This window comes from Coturnix japonica, chromosome 5, assembly GCF_001577835.2.
Source record: "Coturnix japonica isolate 7356 chromosome 5, Coturnix japonica 2.1, whole genome shotgun sequence".
In the NCBI taxonomy this organism is placed as follows: Eukaryota; Metazoa; Chordata; class Aves; order Galliformes; family Phasianidae; genus Coturnix; species Coturnix japonica.
This window is the reverse complement of record NC_029520.1, coordinates 2,554,907-2,569,256: the sequence shown is the minus strand read 5'-3', so window position 1 is coordinate 2,569,256 and position 14,350 is coordinate 2,554,907. Positions and strand designations below refer to the sequence as shown.

Genomic DNA, 14,350 nt, shown 5'->3' with positions numbered 1-14,350 from the left:
TAAATGTTGTTTTCATTCCCACAGAAGAATGACTTCCCTCACGTATATACACATGCATATTATGTGTTTGCACTGTAGAGTAGGTAAGCCATAATTCTTTCCACTCATTAAGAGTATGACTGTACTTGAAACCAAGTTAAACCTTCTGACTGGTGAATGCTGTTCTTGTGATCGCGTTATTGTGTTTGTGAGGTGATCTAGAATACTGTTATTTTTCTGGCAGAAATAGAAACAGATGTATCAACAAGTGCAGCAATCAGTTACTAAATACAGAGATACAGCTCAACTTGCCGTTTTCATTTGAGGTATTGATGTTGAATATAATGTCACTGCAGTAATGGCTGCTTTAGTGCCATTAAAATATACAACAAAAGTACTTTATTCATATGGAGCAGTAAAAAATTGCATTAAAGTGACTGTCTTCATCTCTTATCAGCATCTGGTATAGCTATTTAGATCATCTTTGTAAAAAAAAAAAGAAAAAAAAAAGAGGGATTTGCAAAATTAGTAGATGGTGCAACTGCCACTGGCAACTCACATTTGATGAAATATCAATGCATCCAAGAAAATTTATGTGTGAAAGCATTAAGAATGGATAATGCCATACAAATCAAAGTAGTGAATTGTATGAAGTCCAATGGAACTACGCAAACAATACTTTGAAACAAATACTAAAAAGAGAGGCTTGGTACCCTCCCAAAAGAAAATTTCAATGTTATGCCTATTTATAGACATGGTAAGAGACTCAGTCACTCAATTATTCATCACCAAAACAGCTCATGTTCCAAAAACATGTGTTTTACTTTCTACATGGATCCCATTCCTACTGCACATGCAAGCACTGTCAAAGCAGTTAAGGCTAAGTCTTCACTACAGTCATCTCCATGTATTTTTAATTCACAGAGAAAAGCCCTCAGCCAGGGACAAAAAGGTGTGTGGAAACTTAAATGGTTGTATTAGTTTGCATTTAGAATAAGCATGAACACTGTGGCTCATAGCATTCTTCCATAACTCCACCTGTATGAACTTTGTTCTTTTCCTACACTTACACTGTTCCATAATATTAACCAGGATAGAAACATAGGGTCAGAGAGGTCAGTTGGCTTTTAACATGCAGACTGGTAGTCCCAGATATGTGCCATTAAGAACTCATCTCAATTTCTGCAAGAATTCCGCTTGTTTTTGTCTAATAACACTGAAACATTCACAGCTGATAAACATGCTTACATCACGTTACACTTCTTACTTCATCAAGGGCTGCCTTTTCCAAATTATCTTTTGCAGCTGCTAGTTTCTGCTCCAGATCTGTTAGCCGTTGTGCCTGTGAGAATAAAGAGAAAGCTAATGTCATCTAGCACATATTTTTTCATGCAGCGCCTGAGAGAAAGGGAGAGATTCTCAGTAATATATATGAATTGAGTCAGAACTGCTTGCCAAAAAACCAGGCCTCAAGGGATACTACTTTCCCTGCAGAAAAAATGTATTTTTATGTGGGAACTGAACTCAAATCTGCACCATTTATGTTAGTGCAAATTTACTCTTTAATTTCAGTGTCAGTAGCACAAATAATTCCACACTAGGAAGTGATCGTAATCATACCATGGTATTATTTTGCAAACATGAAAATATTCATAAAGTTCTAATAATTTAGCTTTTTTATCTCACTTCTGTTTGTAATTTGACATGTTAACTAGCAAACATTCAAACATATTGGTCCCTTATAAGATGCTACTTTCTGCTGGTACACAAGGTGTTAACTCCCAGTTTGCTTCTCCACATTCTTCCCTTGAGATACAAAAGGAAAAGTCATGGGAATAACAAGCTATGCAGCTGCACAGTAAGAAAGTGGAGAGTTGTGCATTTGAAGTCAGTGTCATGCACCCAAGCCCACATGTGGGAGGACTGCAGGCTTTTACACAGCTCTATACTATTTGCCTGCAGGGTCCTTCTGGAGGAGACACCACAAGAGATGCCATTGTCCAACATTAGGCATAGGCTGTAGTGGCTAATAAAATTACTAAAGTCTGCCAGCATTTTTCTGGTCGTGTAAAGAACTACTTAGTCACATTTTACAACATACAAGATACAATAGGATTGCATCTCTATCTGTGGATTAATCAGAGCAGTCACACTCTCAATAGTCAAAAACCTGTACAATGAGACAATCTTGCTTCAAAGCAGAAATTGTTTGCTCAGATGAAGGGATGTCCCTTGTGAATGCATTCTGTAATTTCCACTGTATCCCATTTGTTACAGCTGATACAAGTCATGGTCTCACATACAAAAGAGAATGGACTGCTGGCTTGGCTCATAAGCGTGCAGCAGAGCAGCCAATATCAAGAGTCCTTTGATCTCACTATCTGCAGTTTAAGAGTAGTAACCACACCGGCTGTTCAGAGGAAAAAAACTGTAATTTCTGTGTAGGAATTTTCTTTGAGTTCAGTAACATTTATGGTTGCTACTAAATGCAGCACATAACACTGACAATAAGCTCATTCCTTTGTTGGAAAGACAGAAAATAAAATGTGGCTTTTACATAGAGACAGATCTCATTCAATACTAGGACTGGGCAAAGTAATTTCTCACATCGTTAACACTAATTATAGTTATATATAAAAATATTTCTTCCCACTACAGTTAGACAGAGAAACAACCTTTGAAAAGCAGTATATGTAACTAAATAATCTTCATTGCCATTAAGAAGGAAATCATACAAAATAGCATTGCTGCGATAGATGAAAGGCCAGGATGGCAGCACTGATTGTATGTATTTCTAAAGGCTTAGGATTACATAGAGGATGATGAATCGTCACTTGGTGTAAGCCAGACAGCTTGTCCACTCATCACCATCTGTGAAACACCAGACCTAAAGATGCAAATTTCAGAGTATCTGCTTTTCGTAGGCACATGAATTACTGAAGTGGCTGAAAATATGGGTAGCTGATATGAAGCACGAAACCAGAGCTACAGGCATTGGCTGCTTCCTTCACATCATGGCACTGCCTGCTGAAACATCATTCATTGTTCTCAGTGGAAATCCAGTCACATTAAAATCAAGATTGAGGACAATCAGTTGATTCCATTCCTGGGTGACTCCCAGTAAAAAGGATGAAGTAATCTTACACAGAATAATAACATCAAGCAAAACATTTTCTGTTTATGGATAAGCCAGTATGTATTAGTAAAGTCTTCCTATGGGCATCATTCATCAGATCTTACCCTTATTTCTGGCCACACTGTAGTATTTCAATGGATTCACTTTATCTGCATCTTTCATGCACATTCATTTTATTTCACAGATAACTGAACCAAAAGGCTGCTGACTAAGCAGAAATCAAGCGATGATAAAATGTTGATATTAAAAATGGTTTTGTTTTGCAGTGATGAACTGCTCACTTAAAATTAGTGACAACTATTTAATATCTTAGTCCTCAAACAGTAATCAGTTATTCCTAAAGTCTTTCTATCCATGAAGGCTGAACTCTTATTACAATGGTTTCACTGCTGTTTTAATTGAAAACATTTTTAAGGAGCTTGTTCAATATACATGGCTTAGGCAGCTTACAAAGTACAAGTGCAAAATGCCTGCAGGAGTACAAGGCCAGTTTTCTGAAGGAGGAAAAAGCCTCTGCAAAGCTTGCTGTGGGAAAACTTGAAAAACTCTTTTCTCTTAGGCATTCTTATAGAATCCAGACTTACTGACAAAACTGAGATAAATCGATTCCTCATCCCCTGAAAGAATTCACTGAGCAATTTCCATCTGTGAAGTGCACCTTTCCAGATCAAAGGGATGTAACTAGGCTCACCATGAAATACATTGCACACAATGCCCATACTTAAGTAATTCCAGGCATAGAGAATATTACAAAAAAAAGGGATGGGGGGTGGGAAAAGAGAAATCCAAAGTGATTTAGAAGAATTAAGACCTTAATGGCCTTTCAAATACCTTTGGAGAAGCTGTAGCTTCTATTCTAATAAAGAGATTTTTTTCCTAACATCTTCCTTGGGATGAACATACCCAGAATAACTTAGGGTCAGTTTTCAGATGAGGTGATCCAATGATCCCTGCTTAATGAGAGAACATAACAGACTAATTGATATTTAGCAACATGCGATGTAGATGGGATATTTTCAACTCTGTTTTATTTTACAATAGGAATAAAATAACTGCTTAAAAATAATTTAGTGTATAAATTTTCATTCTATAATTTACATTGCCTGAATAGGAAAAATTTCTAATTGGAAACCACTTAACCAGAAAATGGAACAAATGCTTAACTGAATACATTATCCCGTAAGCAAAAACATGCTTATTCTGTATTTCTGTAAGCATTATTTGTAATTGTACTGTTTATTGCACATCAGTACCGCAGATGCTGAATGCGACTGAGAATACACCCCTTCTTGGCAGCTATTCCATTTAATTACAGATGCACCTAAAGCCATAAATCACACATGTCCAATCTTTCAGCTTGCCTAGGCCGCCATTTAGAAATTGTCTTGGGTCACATATCTGTAGTTTTATATAAGTAATTTTTACCACGGAAACTACAACAAAAAGCACAGTAACACTGTTTGATAGAGCAAATTCTCAGCTACAAAACACTATTTTTCAACATAGTTACCACCATTAACTACACACTTTTACCTGCAATGAATAAGAGCCTGCATGTGCTCATAGGGACCTGCAACAGCAGAGGTGACCCACTGTCACCACTGCTGAAGTGTACCACCGACTTCTTCTCCATGCTCAAACCCAAGAAGTGGTTTCAAATTTAAAGAGGGGAGATTTAGGTTGGATGTATGGAAAAAGACTTATCTAGTGAGGGTGGTGAGGCATTAGAACAGGCTGACCGGAGGTGGTGGAAGCCCTATCCTCAGAGACATTCGTGATAAGGTTGGAGGGAGCCCTGAGCACCTGATTGAGCTGCAGATGTCCCAGTTCATTGCATAGAAGTTGGACAAAATGACCTTTAAAGGTCCTTTCCAAACCTAAGGATTCTATATGATTAACAAATTCATTTATCAAAAGAGAGAGCATGTCTACATGTTCTTTGCAAATGATCAGCTGAGAAACAAAATTTTATGTCCAGTAGTGGGTAACATCGCTCTACATATCTATAAGTATATAAAAGCATTGACTTCATGAAGTAAAAAAACAAACACAAAACTTATGTGAATAATCAACAAAAGCTTTTTGATAAAAATATGATAATGTTTGGCACTTAGAAAAAGATATCTAGCAGCTTCAAAGATTGAACTGTGGCAAGCAGCAAGAACAACAGGGTTCTAAACTACATAGAATAAATCCAATACTTAGTTCAAATGTGAATGAGTCCAATTGCTATGGAGCAGAAGCACCTCAGGAAAGACCCCATAAAACCCTTCACAATCCAACCTATCAGCCATCCATTTAAAGACACTGCCTGCATCTTCACTGACAAAGTAAAAAAAAAAAACAACAAAAATACCAGAACAGCATGGTAACAAATCAAGCCTGCTATTTCCAAACAGCAGAAAATTGAATTCTGTAACAGAAATCAATAGATAAAACAGATGAATTTTCATTTAAGAACAGCTTCAAACAGAAATGAAAACTGCAATACACTTCCTCAGCCATCAGTACAACTTACAATTTCCCTCCTGTCATTATGATGACTTTTCACAAACAAGGATAGTCCTCGAAGAAAAACACCTATTCTCTAACAAAAGTGTGAAAATAATAATTATAAATTACCATGCTTCAACAAGAAAAATCAGCTCTTCCCAGCAATGTGATCCTGGCTGTCATATATCATCAAGCATGGCAACTTCAGTGGAAGAGCATTAATTACTGATAAAGCTATGAAGCATTTAATTCCGATTGTTTAATTGTACATCTCCCACATTTAATCACTTTGTATTGCAAATTCTTCAGAAGGGGAATGACATCAATCTTACTATCTGGCTTTCCATAAAACAAAGCATACACATGGAACTACAGCATAAAATGCAAATTACTCTGTAAGTTCCTGGCCTGCAGAGAACCTCAGCTGCATGTACAACCACAAATTCACTTGGCCTATTACTCAAAAAACTTTAGTAACAAAAACACAGAGACGATCATACAGGTGAAGAAGAGCATTTTGCAACACTTGTAGTCACGATGCATTCTCCTAACTCAAAGGCGTTCCCTACCAGAGCACAAATCATAATTCAAAACAATTACTCAAAATCCTACTAGTGGGGTTGTTTCTCAGGGCTTGGGGCCAACCCCACAGGATACCTGTGACACTATCTTATTAAATCCTTACTCTATGCTGCCACTTCAGGGCATTGTAAATGGATACATGAGAATAATGCTCCATATTAATTGAAAGCTACTTAATACTGAGAAGAAAGTGAAAACACACACACACAAAAACCAACAAAACAATCATTAAACCCAATCCCTATGTCATTATTTTAATCGCAAAATACAGTTGTAAGTGGAATAGAAAATAAAACTACTTTCTGAGTGCATTACAAATAATATGGTAGCTAGTTGATTTCCATTTCAGTAAGGTAGATTCCAATGAGATACAAGGAAGCATTTTTCTTTGGGAAAAGTGAATGCATATTATGAAATGGGTGGATTTCACACAGGCTTGACCACCTACAAAAGCAGGAAGCAGAACTGTACTGGAAAACCAAACACTCCTGCATCTTGGTACACGCGCAGGCACACAGAACACTTCTGAAAAGGGTTCCTGTGAGCAGTTTACAGGCTGGTACAGCCCAGTTCCAGGACTGGGATTTCCCAGGAAAGGGGAAAAAAAGGAAAAAGAGTAGAGAGATGGACCTTAAGACAAAACAGTGGAAACAATCTGAGAAGAAACAAGCTAATTTACTAAGTAAGATACCAGAGCATAAGATAACACACGAGAATACAATATAATGAAAGCTGAAGCTAATAAATCAAATTAAATCAGTGTCCAAAAGCCAAAGGCCCTCACTCCAGTGTGGAGGTGAGACATGCAATCAGGACCAGCACAAGGGAAGAGAGTGAGGTCTCATGACTTTGCCAGGTGTTTCATCTACTTTCTGAATGCAAAGTCCTCTGGAGTATGTAGTTCTTATTCTCTTCTGGGACAGGTACCCAGAAGTCAAGCATTAGCTCTTTAATTACCAGCACATTACATGATATTATGAAGTGGAATGCTAATAAACAAACAGCATTAACCCCTCCTGTTTACAGTCTCCTTTTAAATGCTGAAGACTACCCAGTTCCCTCATCCTATCTTTGTAGGGGAGGTGCTCCAGACCTCTGATCATCTTTCCCCCCCCTACTCTTCCTCTTTCTTTCCCACTCATCCACAGCTACTTAAGAGGATGACACAAGGGGTTTTTTGTTCTACTTTCTTTCTAAGTGAAATTTTATGTAATCAGGAAAATGGCTAACCAAGATATTTCTGGCTGCAAAAGGATTTATCAAATGAGGAAATGTTATCTATCACAGACAGAACTGAAGAGTAATGTTTCAGATATTTGCATACAAAACCTCTCAGGAGACGGAATTACTGAATCGTTTTCACATCATTAACATCATTCATCTGATGTTCTCAAAGAGCTTTTAATCAGCTGATAGTCTCCCCACAGGGCAAGTAAACATTTTCCCTATTTTACAAGTCAGAGCCCTGAGAACAGAATTCACCATGACCAACCTGGGACACACTTTGTATCTGATAGCTCAGTATTCCCTGGTATGCCTTCCAGATGATATTTCGTATTGAGTTACTTTGTAATTAACTCTACCTCTAGACATTTTGAAAATGACCACTTATCTCCATCTTTTGTGCAGGGAATAAGTTCATCAGTTCTAGTAAAGATATCTCAGAACATCACTGGAATTTGGATCCAGAGACCTAAGTTTATTACAAACTTTTAACTCCATTCTAAATGCTGATAATAAATTTACTTTGATGTGGATGTCAAAGGAAAAAGAATATCTACCTGAATTCTGCTGTTCACTTAGAAAGGTGAAAAACACACTAAAGAATCTACGAAGTAGGGCAACAAATTTTGGTCTCCAGCAAGGAACTAGAACATTGCTTTCTCTGAGCATGCAAATAGATATTCATTAACTATTTTCTATTCATCTCACCTATTCAGAAAGATATCAAATACTACTTTAGGATTTGAAGCTTCTCTTCTTTGTCCTAGAAATCGATATAATAAAAACCACTGTCCCAGTTAGAGTGATCTTTAAAAAAATAAACCCGCAAAAATCCACAGCATTTCAGAAATTACTTGATGGCATTAAAATTGACTTTTGTCTTTTGAGTTCTTTTCAGTATAGACAGCATTAAAGGATTCCTTAAAACTAATGAAGGCAGTTATCATACTCTCGGATTACTTCAGCATGATAGCAACTCTAGTATCTAAACTATGTTGAAATAAACTCACCTTAAAAATCAAATCTTTTTTCCCATAACGAAGTTCTTTCAGCTGGGCTTGGATCTTTTTTGACTGAAATAGGGAGGAGAATAGAATCAGTGATTTCATGTCATTAAAATACTAGCTTTTAAAACCAGAATAAAAATAGCAAGTTCTGACAGCATGAAAGCAGAACTGGAAGCACCACTTTCAAAACAACCTTAAACACAGATGAAAAATGTTTGAATCATAAAATCATAAAGCTTGCAGAGAGACACTATGATCATCTAGTCCAACCATCAGCCCAACATCACCATGCCCACGAAACACATCACTCAGTGCACACAGTCTGGGAGAGAAAAATAAAGCATGATCTTCCTGGTAGGCAAGTCTAGCCATGAAAGATCTTTGATTAAAAGAACATTGGTTTCACATATTTACTACCTTTGATGTATAGAACCCACTTAAAGAATAACAAACTATCTCTCCAGCTTGTACCACTTAAATCAGGCAAAACAACAACAAGAGAGATGGTCCTGTAGCATCTCTACTTATTCTCATGGCACTGACCCACTTTAAATTCATATATTTACCACAGTGATTCATCAAGTCTAAACGTTTCTTAAGGCTTAAGATAGGCTCTCATCTGCTTTTGGATTTCACAGAATCACAGAATTACCCGGGTTGGAAGGGACCTCAAGGATCATGTAGTTCCAACCTCCCTGCCTGGCAGGGCCACCAAACATACACATTTACTAGATCAGGTTGCCCAGGGCCCCGTCCAACCTGGCCTTGAACACCTCCAAGGACGGGGCATCCACAACCTCACTGGGCAGCCTGTTCCAGGACCTAACCACTCTTCTAGTAAAGAACTTTCCCCTAACATCCAACCTAAATCTTCCCTCCTTCAACTTAAAACCATTTCCCCTAGTCCTGCCATTATCAGCCCTTTCGAAGAGTTTACTCCCTTCCTGGGAGTAAGTTCCCTTCAGGTATTGAAAGGCTGCAATGAGGTCACCCCGCAACCTTCTCTTCTCCAGGCTGAACAAACCCAACTCCCTCAGCCTGTCCTCATAGGGGAGGTGCTCCAGCCCCTGATCATCTTTGTGGCCCTCCTCTGGACCCTTTCCAAAATCTCCATATCTTTTTTGTACTGAGGGCTCCACACCTGGACACAGTACTCCAGATGGGGCCTCACAAGAGCAGAGTAGAGAGGGACGATCACCTCCCTATCCCTGCTGATTTCTCAGAGTGTTTGCAGATCTTCAGTGAGGCTAATCAGCTAGTACAAGCCTCTGCTTTGACCTCATACATTTCGCTGTTTATGGTTAAAAGCAATCTTTGGAGAAACTATGACCAACCTAAACAATGAAAATTTCAGTAAAGAAGTGTTATGTGACTGTTCAATTCTGATAGAATACAGTTACTTAGGCATTTAGGTGTTTGAAATAAGGGGGGGGGGGGGGGCGAGGGGAGTAGTATCATCAGCTAACTTCACTAGTGTTTCTGTAGAGGAAGCATTTTATATGATACTTTTTCCTTGAAATAGTGAAACATTGTACCAGTAGTAATAAACCTTTAGTGTCACTACAAATGACTTTAAGAAGGCATTTAGCTACTCCTGTCTTACTCCCAGCATGAAGGAACAGGGAAAGGAAATCAGTTTAACATATGCCAGAACCTCAGTACAAAAGAGTCCGACACAAAGTTCTTATGGATATGTTAAGTTTAGAATAGAGAAGAACCTTCCTTACCTCTTCTGCGTGTATACCACAAAGCTTGTTTCCTGACAGGAGCTTGTTTTTGAGGCTTTTGTTCTGAGGAGGTAAAAAAGAAGTTGTTTTATTACTGAGACTCAGTGACATTTTGAGTGATCTTTTGATTATTTTATCAATCTGTCTTTATTCTACATGTGAATAACACCCTCAAGTGACTGGAAAAGGTGTATATAATAAAAGACAGTAGCTGAAACAAGGTGCAGCAACTTCTCTTAAGAAGTGTATGGGAACTTTTGCTTAAACTTCCAAATTTAAAAGGGCAAGCAATCCCCCTAAAAGAGTTGGCTCTTTTCTTGCCAACTACAGACCCAAAATCCACACAATCACTTGTTCAAAGGGGTGCTTTAATCCCCAACTTCTTGTTATTTTAGGGCTGTGGAGGACAAAGTATTTCAACAGCTAGTAGTACTTTCAATTTCATTCTTCAAAGCTAAGTGTTAAAATGTTTGCTCAAGAGAGCAATACTGACAGTCAGCAGATTTCCAATTAATGCTTGTCTTGAAGATGTAAAAATGTAATCTACCCAACCCGATGATATCAAAGAGAATATTGGTCTGTCAGTCATAGGCAAGTAATCTTAAGTCACATACGTGCTCTGTACATTTAATTCTCAGAAATAGCTTGAAGTTCTGTCTTCAGGTCAGACAAACTGTAGTTCTTAGGAATGCTTCTCAAAACAGCAGTTGAATACATATATTATGTTTTAAAATGGTCTGTTTTTAACTGTAACACACATTTCGGTGTATCTTAACCCAGCTGGTTTTTCAGGTGAGCAGTCTTTAATGAACTTATTGCTCAGTCACCTCAGTCTTGGAATCCGTAATTATTTCTCTAATCCAAGATCCACATCCACCATAAAGATGTGTAATTGCAAATTTCCTCACATTCAAGACTGTAATTCATAGGTGGCGATATTCAAATTTCTGGCATGACTGACTAAGTTCTGAAATGCCAACACTTCCCCAGTGTTGTTCCAGAAAAAGAAGATAAATTCATACCTTATTGAGAATCATATATAGGTTTTTAAAGAGAAACATTATGTTCATATATGGTCTAGGAATCAAGATAGGATTAAGATGACTTTTAAGTTGCCTAAACTGTGGCTATGGCTGAAGGAAAAAATTGAAGCGGAATGAATAAACTGCTGTAGATCAAACAAAACAGAACTGAGGAAGAAAGGTAAATCCTTACTGATGCATTTTCAACTCTCTTCTTCTTGTTATGGGTTTATCTGGTTGCTGTGGTTATTTCAAGGTCAGAGGGAAAAAACTGATTTATGTATCTAATTAGTTTTGGAGTCAGCAGTCACCTAATATGAGAAAGCATAATCACAGATCACCTCCGGTTTTTTCTCATGCTGGCTTTAATACGTGCCAATAGGTAACACCACATTTTTACCAGTCTCCACCTAACAATATGTTTCACAATCCAATAACATCTGCATCATGTTTTCCCTGCTCAAAATCTGAGCTCAGTATTTGTTCAAAGGAGACTCTGTCAAATGCAGTGGTAGTTGATACGGGATGGAGCCACATGCAACAAATGAGAATACAGTAACATTTCCATCTATCTACTATCAATCATTTAGATTTGGTAATTTCATCAGGTAAAATAGACAGGAAATTTCATCTTTTTAAAAGGAAAGCTATTAACAGTTTAACTTGTTGATAACTTTAAGGAGATAGATACACATTTATTTAAAGAATTTGTTACAAGAATATGCATTTATTCCCTTATTTTGAGGTCTTGGTTGCTTAAAACATGACACTGTGAATTTGGGCTTGGATCAATAGATTGTTACCAAGCTATACCCAGTGTAGGTGAAGTTCAGATAGTTTTGGCCATCCAAGATGAATCAACTGTAGGCTAACACCCACACCCTGTCTATGTTTTCTCTCACTGCACATAACACAGCTATGAGATGTGACTTAGCTAGTGCCAGCCTAGCTACCTTGCAGACTCCTCTTGAGCATGATAAAGTGCCAATCTCTTCTACAGCTTGCTAGTTAGACAAAAGAGAAGCCACAATTAGTCACCTAGAGAGCTGATTGTGCTAACTAGTGCTCCCCTGGAAGAAATATATTTTTTGCTGACAGCTAAATGTACACCATCAATCAGAAGAGATGAAGAGAAAATAATGTTATATAAAGACATGCATATGAAAACCTCCACAGCGTAACTTATCTTTCTTGAACTCAGTTACATCCTAACAATGACAAACCAAGCCTATTTCTAGTCGGTCAGCTTTGCTGCTGAAGGAGCATACCTGCTACAAAGCCCTTTTTCATCTGACACACATTAGCAAAGACATCAGCTGCAGTCATAGTGCTGGATATTCCTAGATCCTGCTGTCACTAGTACACAAAGCAGCTGCCTTTCAGAACTGACAGAAGTAGAAGATTTTTCATGCCAGGTGAAAAGTCATGTTAGTTCTTTCCCTGTGGAACCGTGACATTCAGCTTACAGCTCTATGTTCTGCAGCATCATTCTGTATTGTTTCCATAAATTAACTCGTGTAACATATAAACTATTTTATAGGCTTGTTTTTATATGCCAGCTATTACAAAACAATTACCAGTGGAATTCAGCCATGGCAATTAAACTCATACAAAACAACCTGCAGCATGAGCAAAACAGGAGAAGAGGAACCACCATCTGAGCCACTGCCATCAAATCTGCAGCACATGTATCCATCTCAGAGGCAACACTGATATGACAGCTTTATCAGGTTAGAGAATCAGGAAACATCTGTGTACTTTAGGGAGGCTGATGCAAAGCTCAAAAGATCAAATTGAATCTCACTGTTCAAAAAATCCATTAACTACTGTAGGGACTTGAGATTGAGGCCTGAAAGTAGAAGAGTTATAAAGATGAAGATCCTATCAGTGGTTTATAAACAGTGTTTATTTAACGCCAGTGTTTGTAGCTGGTATTTGTGGAATCAATAAACTGTGTGCTTTAAAACCTTTGTTAGATTTATACAAAGCAAAAGGCTTAAGCTTTATATAAGACATGCTTCTCAATCTCAACCACCTACCAATCAGTAAAAATAATTTGCCTTTAAGCAGATCACCTTGATTTTTCCCCAGAAACACGGTCCTGCATACAAGCTCACAAAGACCAACAGTTGTCCCCATTACATCACTGTTTGCCCCTGTCTGGCTCCCCTTATCACATTTGCAAGTAATAGTTATATTTTGATAAAGAAATAAAACTAATTCCAGTCAACTGAGCAAAACAAAGTATTCATAATAAAACTTATACAAAAATATGAACTAGATTTAGAAATACACACTATAAACCATCACTAACAGTAAGAGAAAATGGCACCAAAGGTTAGAAAAGGTTCGGTTTTTATTTTGTTCCTTTTCATAACTGCGGGACCATTTCCAATTGTACTTAAAGAACCAGAATGACTAAAAGGAAATAATTTTCCAGAAGGAAATAATATGGGACATTTAATTATTGTAAACAATTAATTTCAAATCACAGAGTAATTTTTACATCATTTATTGAGCTTAAACCACCATAAAAATTGGGCATTATTTTATAGCACATTAAGCATGAAATCTTTAGCACTCCAAGTGCTACTGAACTGATGATTTTTCACACTGCAAATGCACTGTGCAGAGAATACAAGCAGGAGGAAGCAATGCCAGGCAAATACTACAAACTGCATGTGCACATTTGACTGTTTTGGATGTAAATAACTTGGGGCTTTTCCCAAATGATAAAAGAAGAGCTGGCAGTGGTCACTGGGAATCTGAATCAAGAGAAAATGAGTTACAATGTGCTTTCTACCTAAGCAAGCATTTCGGTGGATAGCAATGATAATAATGACTGCTTTCTAGTTAGCCTTGCGTAGTTTGGATATCAAATCAGAATCTGCTTTTGCTGGTTGTAATGTCTGAAAGCTCAATAAACTCTGTTTTTCCTTTTACACCTATGGAACAGCAACCTTCTTAGCCAGAGAAAGATGTAATAATAACAACAGAAGCCAATTCAGTGAGCCAGTTCTTGAGTGCTGTCAAAATTACACTTAAAGGAATAGTATGAAGCTTGAAAAAAATAGATAAATCAAGGAAAGGCCCTGGTTTGGCAAATGATGGAGATCCTAACAGTGAGACTCCAGATCAACACTTCTCCTAATACTCAAAGTTCAGTACGATCAAACTCAA

At 37.6% G+C, this 14,350-nt stretch overlaps 1 protein-coding gene across 1 annotated transcript in view; it reads right to left on the bottom strand.

The window, feature by feature from the left end:
- Nucleotides 1–14,350, bottom strand: part of LUZP2 (leucine zipper protein 2) — a 101,563-nt gene that overhangs the window by 29,011 nt on the left and 58,202 nt on the right. The window contains exons 6-8 of the mRNA XM_032445007.1: nt 10,149–10,211; nt 8,425–8,487; nt 1,247–1,321 (exon numbers count right to left, since the gene is read on the bottom strand). Of these exons, the coding sequence (XP_032300898.1) occupies nt 1,247–1,321; nt 8,425–8,487; nt 10,149–10,211 (201 nt within the window). The remainder of the gene's footprint in view (nt 1–1,246; nt 1,322–8,424; nt 8,488–10,148; nt 10,212–14,350) is intronic.